The sequence below is a fragment of the Montipora foliosa genome, chromosome 6 (genome assembly GCF_036669935.1).
Source record: "Montipora foliosa isolate CH-2021 chromosome 6, ASM3666993v2, whole genome shotgun sequence".
Taxonomy (NCBI): Eukaryota; Metazoa; Cnidaria; class Anthozoa; order Scleractinia; family Acroporidae; genus Montipora; species Montipora foliosa.
Window position 1 is genome coordinate 60,855,196 of NC_090874.1, and position 12,500 is coordinate 60,867,695.

At 36.8% G+C, this 12,500-nt stretch overlaps 1 protein-coding gene across 4 annotated transcripts in view; it reads left to right on the forward strand.

Moving 5' to 3' along the window:
* LOC138008023 (phosphoinositide 3-kinase adapter protein 1-like) overlaps positions 1 to 12,500 on the forward strand; it is a 46,673-nt gene that overhangs the window by 8,072 nt on the left and 26,101 nt on the right. For 3 of the 4 annotated variants that reach the window (XM_068855191.1, XM_068855193.1, XM_068855192.1), the window contains 6 exons: positions 588 to 738; positions 948 to 1,211; positions 6,334 to 6,530; positions 7,641 to 8,163; positions 10,026 to 10,163; positions 12,167 to 12,297. In XM_068855191.1, the coding sequence (XP_068711292.1) occupies positions 588 to 738; positions 948 to 1,211; positions 6,334 to 6,530; positions 7,641 to 8,163; positions 10,026 to 10,163; positions 12,167 to 12,297 (1,404 nt within the window). The remainder of the gene's footprint in view (positions 1 to 587; positions 739 to 947; positions 1,212 to 6,333; positions 6,531 to 7,640; positions 8,164 to 10,025; positions 10,164 to 12,166; positions 12,298 to 12,500) is intronic. The other variant, XM_068855194.1, reaches the window with a different exon arrangement.

Below are 12,500 nucleotides of genomic sequence, written 5' to 3' on the forward strand. Positions count from 1 at the left end.
ACTCTCTAGATCTGTTGGTGTTGTTGTTATCAATCTGTAGAAGGATAAATACACTACGGCGGTTGCGATTTGCTCAGCAATAATAATTATTTGAAAGCATTTTTATTCAATGAAAGATAAAACAAAGTGTAAACTTTGTCCTGTGTTATATTGTTTTGGTTGTTCCAAGCTGTATGAGGCGACCATTTTGTGAGATCTCCTTTTGGCCAACAGTGTTAGAGAGTCAAGAAAATTGACAAGGCAGGCAGCACTTAGCCACCGGCCAGTGACCTTGTCTTGTTCAAGCTGGAACTTATGCCAATTAAACCAGTGACATTCTCACGTTAAAAACACCAGCATCTGACCGATTAAGGATGTCCCCATAATTTTGCCGAATTTGAGCTTCATCCTTCGAAAATTCACAGAGAACTTTATAGGTGATCGTGAAATCCATAATTTAAAGCTTTCTCAACATGATCGGTGCAAGAAACCAGACCAAAGGAATTCGAAGCATTTGAATGTATTGGAATCTACCAATCAGGGCAGGGTGACCGTTAGCAGTTCCCAACGGTCGCACTCATTAATTCTTTATTGTTTGCCATTCTTAGTGCAAGGAAAAAATAGCCATTATCTTTGACCATCGCTTAAATGTGCAAAAGTCCAGAGACCCATTTATTGTTGAGTTTGCGGGTTCAGGAGGAAGATTACAAGTTCATGCTATATTGGCAAATAGTTCAACATTAATTTTGGACACACCAGGTAAGTAAAAGCAAGATAATATTATATTTGTATAACTATGCAGTGGGACTGAAATCAATCCTCTCTGGCATCTGCCTGCAAGAAAAACCTACACTTATCTACATTTAATAAATTATACATGTACTTTACTTGCATTTGTGAGGGTCCACTTTGAATTGTCTTGTCTGATTTTAGTACATGTACATGGTAATTGTCATCATTTCCTTTAGAATACAAAAAGCCATGTGATGTGACAGTTTATGTTCATCATGGAAATCGGATATTGGGCCAACATAGGTTTGAATTCATCTCAAGGAGTGACTCACTTCATCGACTGTTGTATGAAGCACTTGATCCTATTCGTTTCATGTGCGAAGCTCTGCAGATCTCACCACCAGAAGTTCATGAACTGGACAAGCGTCTTGCTGGGACCTTTAAGGCCAAAGCTCCTAATGGATTTTCATTCCTTGGTACTCAACATGTGGAAGTGACAGGTAAATACCCTCCTGTAGATTCTCAGTGGTTTCAATATAATGACAAGAAAAAAGACATTGCCTTCTTCACTCACTAGATCAAAAAGTTGGCTGCTTAATTTTCCCTAAACTGAAAAAAACTAAAGACAAGCAAACAGGATCCTCGAATTATTTCCATTTTTCAAGAAATGTGGTGTAATTTAAAATATTGGGGCATCTGTTTAAAAGTTAGATTATGGCATCAGGCCCCAGACACCCATCGATAAAAGGATCATTAGGCCTCTTGTCGATACATTCTGTTACTCTTCTCAAACCAGCTACCAATTTAATTTCTCAGTATTCTTTAAAACCCCTACCAGTAGATTCATACTGGGAACACCAATAATGGCTCAAGAATATTAGCCAGGATAATTCCAGGTTTTTCCAAGTAATTTCAATGTCACCCACTCTGTGCTGAGTGCCACTATCTTAGATACACCCATTCATTGATTCTCTGAATTTTAGTTTGCAATGATCCACTGTTATCTTCATTTGCTTTCATCGGAGGTGTCAGATGTTTCTTTTTAGGTAGACTGCTTGCATTCCCTTCTCAGTCAGTCAAACGACCCACTTCTGATCAGTCTTTCACACAAGTGAGCTGAGGGGTGAATGGTGATAGCTCTAGAGTGAAGATATGGCCGATGGTTTCGCCTCTTTTATTGCTAATGTAAATTAACACTAACCAGTGCTGGAAATAACAGTCGGTCATCGGACATTGTCTGACCAAATTTTGAAAATGTCCGGCCAATTTCACATTATGATCGGACACGATGACCGAACATCTCACCAGCACATCTTGAGTTATCTTCTTCATGGTGTTGTCAGTCAATAAATTATGTCCGGTCCAATTTGTCAAATGTCCGACCAAAATGAAGATTTGAAAGGACATAAATTATATGTCCTGTGAATAAAAAAAATTATTTCCAGCAATGCTAACAGTAATGGCATGAGAATAATTCATGTGCATGTCAAATTCAATCAAAATGATTATTCGGATAGGAAACCGCAGAAAAACTACTGTATTTGTGACCTTTCACGCGAAAAGGGGGCTTATGGATTTCATGGTGAACCGTGAAATAAATTTCACGGTCACGGCTCGTGAATTTACTATTTCACTCCGTGAAATTGAAATTTCACGGTAAGTTCACTATTGCTCCAATTCTTTTCACTATGCTGAGTGAAAAAGTTCACTATGCTGAGTGAAAAAGTTCACGGCGTGAAATCGAAGACCGTGAAAATAATGAGTTCACGCCGTGAAATTATGTTCACGCCGTGAAATTGTTGCTACGCCATTAAAAGAATAACAGGAAAATTTCTTGTCCTGGTTTTGGAATTAACCAAGATAAACAATGCGTCGGAAATCGAATAATGGTATTTATTTCTTCTCTTGTGTGCAAAGGTTTAAGTTTTTACGGGGCGCCGTTTCGTTATTTTCGGCGAAATCGAAGTTGGTACGATTGTTTTGCTTTGTTGATGGCACGACGATTTATAATTTGGATGAAAATGACGACTAACACGAATTACGCTACCGAGCAAAACAGTTTATTTCTTACAGTTTCTTCTGTAGTATAAACAATCAAAAAAATTGTGTAGGAGGAGAGGGAAGCATCCAAAAGCGCACTAGACACCATACGAGGAATGCTCCCCAATTCTGCATGTAATCAACGGTTTGGTCAAAAATACGCAATGAAATTGACATCCCCGATGTGGATCTTAAATCCCTTCTGCGGTTTTAACCGGCCTCGCTAATTTATGGGAACATTTTTGCCGCCGTCGGCCTGCATCCTTGATTTTTGCTCAAGCTTATTCGGTTTAAAAGTAACACGAGAAAGTTAGTTGTCTCTGGTTACTGTACAGTGCATGACAAGTTTGATGTTATTAAAATTGCGGCCAAGAATGCTGTCACGTAGGTTAAAAAAGTGATTTATCCGCTGAGAGTTTGCAATCTGAACAGTCCTTGCATGAGGACAAGTACTCACATTGATGTTTATGAGACTTTAGAAGATGGCTACCGGCTTTTTATGGCAAAACTCGATGACATATGTTTTTGTTAGCTTCCGGCCGCCCTATTTACGCGTATCCATTCAAAGCCTTATAAATTTGATTTGGAGTAAAACATTTCTTCGAATATCTCCCGCACGAAACATCGCACAGGCCTGAACCTTTGCGAGACTCTTTAAATATTCATCTTCTTTTACCTCGTTTATTCTTGACTTTATTATTGTTGAGTGGTGTTGATGATGGTGTGACAGTGAAAACCGACAAGAGGTGACGAGAAGTGTCTACAGTTTAGCAGAGAGCGTCTCCATACATTATAATTTTGACGAATAACTTGAGTTTGGAATATCGCACAGCCCTGAAATTCGGAGTGGTTCTTTAGTTACATTACTCTGATACCACGTTTGGATTTTGATTGTACTTTGAGCGGTTAGTCGCACCATTTGGCGCACTTTTAAAAACATACTATAACGCGAGTTGCTGTGATTTTCCAATTTGCCCCAAAGATTAATGCTCATAATTCATTTTCTGCTGGGTGATCTCGAAAAGATGTTTGGATCACTGCTCGTCCTTGCCGGAAAATGCTCAGTACTCACATGCTCGCAAAATCCATTCGCCGGCATGCATGTTTCTTCAGTTGAGTTTAAGTCAACCTTTTAGTAGACAAAAATTAATGAGCATCAAAAGGTTCACGTCAATGGTTCTTTCACACTCGAAATCTGCCAGAAACTCAAAACCAACGTATTGATAATGAAATTAATTAATTTTGAGGATTTTTTTTTCCACGGCGTGAATTATTTCACGGCGTGAATTTTTTCACGGCGTGAATTATTTCACTACCCGGCGTGAACTAGTTCACGGTGGTATGATAAATTTTCACGCCGAGTTCACTCTGTTTTAAAGGAATTTCACGGAATTTCAGCTTGCTTGATATAATTTCACGGTTGTCTGCCGTGAAATCGGCATCAGCGTGAAATTTTCATAAGCCCCCTTTTCGCGTGAAGGGTCACATTTGCTTTGAATTTAATGAGCGACACCCCACATTAGCCCTTACGTAAAAAGAGAGGTAGAAAACCCAAGGATAGACAGGCATCAGATTACTGCGGGATTTGCAGAATAAGTGTTAAATTGAATGTTGAAGTGTTTTGGCAACTATTGTCTACAACTACATGTATCAAGGACAAATTCTTGTTTAGAACAGATGACTCATCTATCATTATTATAATGATAGATGAGTATAAATCAGTGAAGTCAGAAGATAGAGCTTGTTCTGCAGAAAAGATGACTCAATTCTTGTTTGAAGCCATGTCCCCTTTAACCAAATCCCCTTCTTCTCAATGGCAACTACCCATACATTGTAGATACAACTTATGTTGCCCAGTGTCCTATCATTTCAGTTTAGAACTGCTTCAATTTTCCTTCCTTAGCCCCAAGAGCTGTGAAATTTGTCCTTGGAACAATAATTTAAAAGTTAGTCTGTAATGTGATGAAAACAAGCTTTGCATTAATTTTTACCTTTGTTTCTGTGGTGAAATTTGCATTTCTATGGATATCCATTGCTTCCCAGTATCTGACCAGCGAGCCCAGTATATATCCGGCCACAGGAATAACAACGTACTTAAACGTAACTTTCGGCAGTCATAAGATATTTTTGTCTCCCTTTGCTCTTGCAAAGTACCGTACTTTGGCATTAAAATGTGGATTACGAACTTCAAGCATTGTGAAAAAACTGAGAATTCCAGTCTAACTTCTGCTTCTGGTAGTTATGCAAAGTGTGGTGTGAAAGCAACATACGGAAAATAATTCTGCTCGATAAATCAATGAAGAAATTTTTATTGAGTTTTATCAGAATAGCATTACACCACACACAGATCAATGAAAGTTTACAATATGAAATTAATCACGACTGCATCTTATACTTTAATGATTTTTGCACAGTAAACAAAAAACTGGTCGTATTCTGGGCACGCTTAGTGAAAAAATGTTGATGATTCTGGCCTCCGTTATTCTAGAAACAGTAAATTTCAGGAAGAATTGGAAATTGTTCTATCGACTTGAATTCCTTGGGAATACTCACTGCAAATATTGAAAGTTTCCTTGAAATAGGTATCATGATTTACAAACCTGTTCTTCAACAGTGGTCGTTTTACTGCACAGTGAAAAGGAAAAAAAAAGTCATGAAAATTTCATTCACCTGAAATGAACGGTGCCCTCTGCAAATGAAAGCCTGCCAAAACTTGCATCTTGGAGCTTAAATGTTCGGTTTCCTTTCAGTATACTTCATTTTCCCTCAACTAATAAGGGCGTGGCAAAATTTGAAATTATTTTTAACTGGTCGGATAATGGTACTGGTACAGCTGTAGGATACTAATAGGCAACATACTGTAATTGTTTGACTGAATCTGGTCTTTTGTGATGCTGCGACAAGTAGTGATTTCCACAACCAATGGCATTTGATTTGGGTTACCCTACTTATCATCCTTTAAGAAAGCATACATGTAGCTCTCTTGAATATTGTCTTGGCAGCCATAGCCTACTTGCCTGATAGGAGAGCTTTGACCACAAGTTTATGATCTAGTTTGGGTTCAATGTGTTAACCATTCGAAGGGACAAATGATCGAAACCACAAAAGCCATGTCATGCTTATCTTTTCCCAGGGAAAATTGAAGACAGACTGGCATGACAATCTGACAAGAAGTACCTAATTATAGAATCATCAAGAAAATTTGCAATTATTTTCCCGTTGCTGGTGCAATGGGAAATTCTGAACAAGTCCATTTACAGAAGAGCGTGCAGTCCCTACATGATTGTATATCTCACTCTATCACCATTCTCCCCTCGCCTCGCTTGAGTGACTGACGAAAGCAGGCGGTTCGACTGTCTCAGAAGAGACTGCAAGCAGTCCAATTTCTTGGTTATGGTGTTAATCGCACGAAACCCTAAATTTGGTTTTTAAATAATTATAAATAATATTGTGTAAATAGAAAAAAAATGGGGCCTAAATAGCTTAATAATCTATACTGACTTTGTGTAATTCACTACATCTTTACTTGATATTTATTTATTCATTTGTTATTTTATTTATCTATTTATTTATACATCGCAGATAAATCTGATGCAGAGCATCCCACTTTGCTTCACTTTGCTTGCAAGTATGGACTAACCGAGCTTATCCAAGTGCTTTTATGTCATCCTGGGGCACGTGAAGCATGTTCGTTGAAGAACTGTGACAATCAACGGCCATACAATGTGGCAGAGAATCATGGATTTTATGAGTTGGCAAATGAAATACGTACATTTCAAGTAAGTACACGTACTTGTAAACACTAGAAGGAAACTAAGTACACAAGGGGTGCCCCTCTCAAGCATCACAAGTTTAGGAATTACCGAAGCATTTGTTCATGTTGTGCCAAATCAACTGCCTGCTTTAGGGTTGATTTTGTACCCTGATGTTCTGGACACCTCATACCATGGCCAACCAATCGCAAAACGTTGTCCAGATTTTGGCAAGTACAGTCAATATCATTAAATTTTGAACTTGAATCACAGTGTTTTGCTGATGGCTGTTGCATAAAGCTTCAACATCATGTGATGTTTACAGTAACTAGGCCCGGGATATCACAAGTTTAAACTATTATTGTAAATATAGTTCACTGATGTCACTATGTCCATTTTGGTTGGCTGCATAGTGAGTAGCTATTGTGATTCTTGATGGCTCTGTTTCCGTTATGTTATTTTAATTTACAGGCAATGGTTTATATACATGTAGGAGTGGCGTCATACCTACAGACAGTAGTTTTTATGCATGCAGAAGGAACATCACCCAAAACACTGACCAAAAGTTTGATGAAGTAATAATATTCTAAACAAGTCTCGTTCTGAGACTAAGAATTTTACTTTCTTTAACTGCATTCATGTCAGCATACAGTAAACTTGACCTTTAAGCTCTTAATTAAGATTTTACAAAAAGTTCTAAATTAAAAATAATGAAAATTGCTTACTTACAAGTTGATTTGCTGTATTTACAGTGATCACTTTTTTGTGTGCACTCAATTGTCTTTACAAGTGCCCAGGAATAATGAAACAATTACTATTATTGGATTCTGTTTTTGCATACGTGTAATAGCAAGAATTATCAAGGTCTCTGTTTAATTTGTGCTATCCACCTCATCCTTCGATGAGCAGATAACACAAACCTCACCCTTGGTATTCTCACTGTCATGATATATAAACCTCGTCCAATAATTATTGTTTAATATAATAATATTTATTGTTTGTACAACATTCTAATTCAAGTTATTTTAATAATACACAACGTATACTATAACTGATTTATTTTGCAGAATGTTGATAAATAATTTATTGTGTTCCTTAATATTAATAAGTTGTTTAATTATCTGTTTACTTCTGAAGGACCAAGGTGACACATGTAAAATTGGTTATGTTGAAATGGGAACTGGGAACAGAGAGGAGGAGGCTCTTTATGTGAGAATGCAAAAGTCAGATGGTTCTTACTGTTATGTCTTAAAAAACTTTGGTCATCAAACTGGATTATACACAGACGTCAAAAGAGAGGAAGAAAAGGAAGATGGATATTATGAGAAAATGTGTGGTGAGGGTGGCAGAGACGGTTATGTTCCGATGAAAGAGGGAGTTTGTTTATTACCAACTCAAATGCCAAAGAAATTTGGATATGTTAATGATCCAAGAGAAAGTGATCCCCCAATCTATTCAAACATGGATTCAGAAGATAACCAGGTCCCTGGTGAAGATGGTGTACAAGAGTTGTATGAAGAAATGGCATCTGGTCAGCAAGAAGAATTCTATGAAGATATGACTTCAGCTGAATCCAATTTGAATCCAGATGATCAATTATATGTAGAAATGCAGCCTGGGGAGAGTGAAAACTTTGCAAACCCCTACATATGCGAAACAGGTAAGATCTTCTAAAGTTAATTTGTACTAATTGCTCTACCAATATTCTGTAATGAAATATTAAACACTGATTGGGGATGCATAAAATGAGTGTACACTTAATTTTTGAGTCAATGAGTCAATGATTTAGTGCAGTTAACCAAACCATAAAATGAAAGCTAAAATTTCAGAGAGTGCTTAGGCCTAATCACTGAAAGAGGGCTTAAGCTTAATCAATAAATTATTGCTACAATGTATATTGATTGTGAGTCTCATTGACTCATTGATTTATTGACTGCATAAAACATGGCACCTCGCATAAAACCAACAAGTGTGTAGCAAGTTAAATGGTCATCCTACAGTATTTTAATTTACCTAAATAAAATTATCATTGTAATAGTAATATGCTGAAACACTTTGCTGCACAATCTTTCCTTTCTTGCAATTGGTTGAGAAATTATTGTTACATGTTCAATTACTGTAAATCCTCTATTACATGTAAGTCCTCAGGGGGCTGGGGCTTATTTTGATAATTATTTCAAGCACATATATCATCATATCATATCAAAAAGAAAAGAAAGAAACAGACTAGAGTTATTGTAACAGTTCTGTACTTCCTTTTTTGGACCAGGGGAAGTTACTTGGTACTGTCTAATATGGAGATTTGAGTGATACTTGTATATATGCATGTATGCATTATACAAGACTGTCATTTGCACCATTTTAATTTGTTCACTGTTGGGAACCTGTCCGAACTTCCAGCATATGTGAATAAACCATACTGGACCAGTCTACTATTGTCATTTGTGCAGGGCTTCTGATAGGATGCGGAAAAAAATTAATAAATTATGCGGACATTTTTGGCCATATTATGCGTAAACGTGCATTGATTATGCGGAAATTACACCGGATTATGCAGAAATTTGAACATTTATAGAACTAATAATTAGGCCCGTCCAATGTATTTACATACTTATGATAAATCAGGACTTGAAATTCCGACCAATACAGTCGCTTTTTCCCTTTGCGATTAAGACATCTCGCCAATTTTCGACCAGCATTCACCGTTAAAATAAAAGGGTTTAGTAATCGGCATTTAATTTTGCCAAAACTTTTGCTAAAAGAAATAAAGTGATAAAAAAATATTTTGTTTCTTGTCATGAATTTTGTTTCAATTTGGAGATATGGAGCAAAATTGTGATGTGGTTGAACCATGATCCATTTCCTCGATCATTCACCATTTTCAGCGGTTTTTTACACATACCGGTACGTATTGCTGACTCTTTGTTTTGTACAACTTCATCGCAATGATTGTCCCTACTTTACCAGAAATACAAAATGATGCAATTTAATTTGCTACTATAACTTGGGGCTAAATTTTCATACCTTGTATCTTTTTTAAAAATTTCGAGCCTAGGGTATGTTATGAAAACGGTTTAACGAGAGTCCAGCTCATTCCCAAAAAATGAGTGGAAACTGCTTACCTTTCATCTTGAGAACGAAATGGCGTGTTTTCTTCAATGTTCAGGAAAATACATTGTAAGCGTTTCAAAATAGTCAATCTCTTTCGCTTTTGTGTTTGTGAGGGTGGTAAGCAGCTGCTTTATCACTAATATCAGGCATTTCTTCAGTTTTATGCGGAAAATATTGTAATTATGCGGAGGATGCGGATTTTAGGGAATTATGCGGATTCGCATCGCCGCATCCTGTCAGATGCCATGTTTGTGATTAATTAAATTAATACAGTGTATCATTTATTGATTTGGCTATAAAAAATAGGGAGAGTGGGGTGGAAGCTTAATAGCTTTCTTCCTTCGAAAAGAGGGGGGCCTGATCATATCAACAAGCTACACATTTGTACATTGAATTTTTTTTTTACTTCAGGACAAACACCAGATAATTTTGGTTATGTAAAGCCAACATCAAACCAACCAGTTGAGTTTTACCGCTCAGCAAGTAGTGCTGCTGACATAAGGGCCAAGGAACTTGAAAAAGAAAAGAGCAAGTCTTTACCGCCAGCACGTATGTGTCAGTGTGCATAATTTTGTTGCAAATGTGAATGAGTTTTAGTCAATTATTAAAATAAAGACTATCATATGTCTTACAGGAGTTGTATCTGTTATTCAGAAGTACCAGTAATCATGGTCAGTGCTTGGGTTTAAACTGGCAGTTTTTCCATTGGTTGATCCCAACCAAGAATATTCTCCAAAAAGTAGCCAACTCTTGGTTAAGTGGTAGTGAAGCATCAACATTACTTTATTTTACAAGTGTAGATCTTTATAAAAATTATTAAAGGTCTCGGTAAAGGAAAATGAGGTCTCTGCGGAAAAATGAAATAATAATTATTTGTCGTGCTGCTATTAATTTTTCGTATAGGGTCAAACTATGTCCATGGCATCTGACAGGATGCGGCGATGCGGATCCGCACAATACACTGAAATCCGCATCTTCCGCATAATTCGGATATTTTCCGCATAATTCCAATATTTTCGGCAAAAAACAAAAGAAATACCCGATATTAGTGATAAAGCAGCTCCTTAACATCCTCGAAAACATAAAAGCCGAAGAAATTGACTGTTTTGAAACGCTGAACATTGAAGAAAACAGACCATTTCGTTCGCAAGATGAAAGTTCGTAAGAAAGATCGTAAGCAGTTTCCGCGCATTTTTTTGCCACTGAGCCTGGACACTAGTTTTTGTTCCTACAATGCTTTCCATTGGACGAGAAACAGTTACACTTCAGCAAATGACGTGACTGATAAGAAACTAAGTCAATGATCAAGGGAATGGATCGCGCTCCAAAGGTATTACACTTTTGCTCCAAATTGAAACAAAATTCATGACGAGAAAAAAAAATAATTTTTTATCGCTTTATTTATTTTACCAAAAGTTGCGGCAAAATGCCAACTGCTAACCCTTCTATTTCAACGGTGAAAGCTGGTCGCAAATTGGTGACTCCTCCATGTATTTTAATCACAAAGGGCAAAAATTCGGTCACAAATGCGATTGTATTGGTTGCAATTTCGATTACGGATTTACTGTAAGCATGTAAATGCATTGGACAGGCCTAATTATTAGTTTTATAACTTGTTTAAATTTCCGCATAATCCGGTGTAATTTCCGCATAATCAACGCATGTTTCCGCATAATATGGCCAAAAATTTCCGCGTAATCTTTATTTTTTTTCCGCATCCTATCAGAAGCCACGTATATCAATTGTCATTTATTAATTAAAGCTAATAGATTGAATTATTTGAATAAAGTTTTAGTTTTTTGGTATTTATTAATAAATTATTGCCTTTTAGTTTTGAGGCCTCAAACTCCGAACGACTGAGTCTCAGCTGCTCAGGACTTTACTTTATCGCAAAAATAACCGCACTTTGTAGCATTTCAATTAGTTACAGATGAATGCACTCCTATACAGTGTGAAGAATTTTTGGTATATCAAGAATTGAATGAAATATCACCCACCAAAGTCAAAACTCTCATGATCATCTCACACTTAATTTGGGCAGGAAACATGCCATAAAATCAGTCTCCGAAGACAAACGAAAAATTTCTCACATGGTATTTGGGGTGGTACAATCGTCTATTAGAACTGAAAATTTGGAAGCAATATCTTAAAACCTGTTGGGACAGGAGGTCCAAGAAGTTGTAATTTTGGCATCAAAATAAACCCCGAGAAAATCGAGCTTGAAGATTTCACATGCAGTTCACGGTCTGCTGAATATATCTGCCCCCTACCTGAAAGCCAATTATGCTTTTTTGGGAAACAAAGAAAAGCAATTTTAGCTGTTTTAAAAATTAAATTTTCTGAATTTTTTTGGAAAAAATATACACTCGAGTTTACCATTACCGAGAACTTAAGTTAAATAATATATAATTATTATTTTTAAATCTGTTGTTTTGTTTTATACATCCTGCAGGATTAAAGAGTTACTTTATTCTTCATTCAGCAACTAACAATCCAGTCTCAACTATTCTGGTCTTAATCTATTTAATATTTTTATCGTTTATCCATGTAAGGGCCGGTAACATCTCAAGCAGACAGCAGGAGTTTGATGAAGATGCTGATTAATGAACGTGTCTTGTCTGGAGACCTCTCAGAAAAAGAGGCCGGTGATTTTATCCTCAAATTACGGTTGTCAACAAATCAGGTATTCACTCACTTACTCCCTCAGTCAGCCTCAGCTCACCTCGCACTTGTAATATTCTGTGATTTAACTCGGACCACGAGGCACACACAACATGGCCGCTTCAACACAACTTTATTACAGCAATGCACTCTGGGTACTAACACAATATGTACTATAGGGTACTTAATATATTACACTGCTTCCCCTGAGAAATAAGACATTCT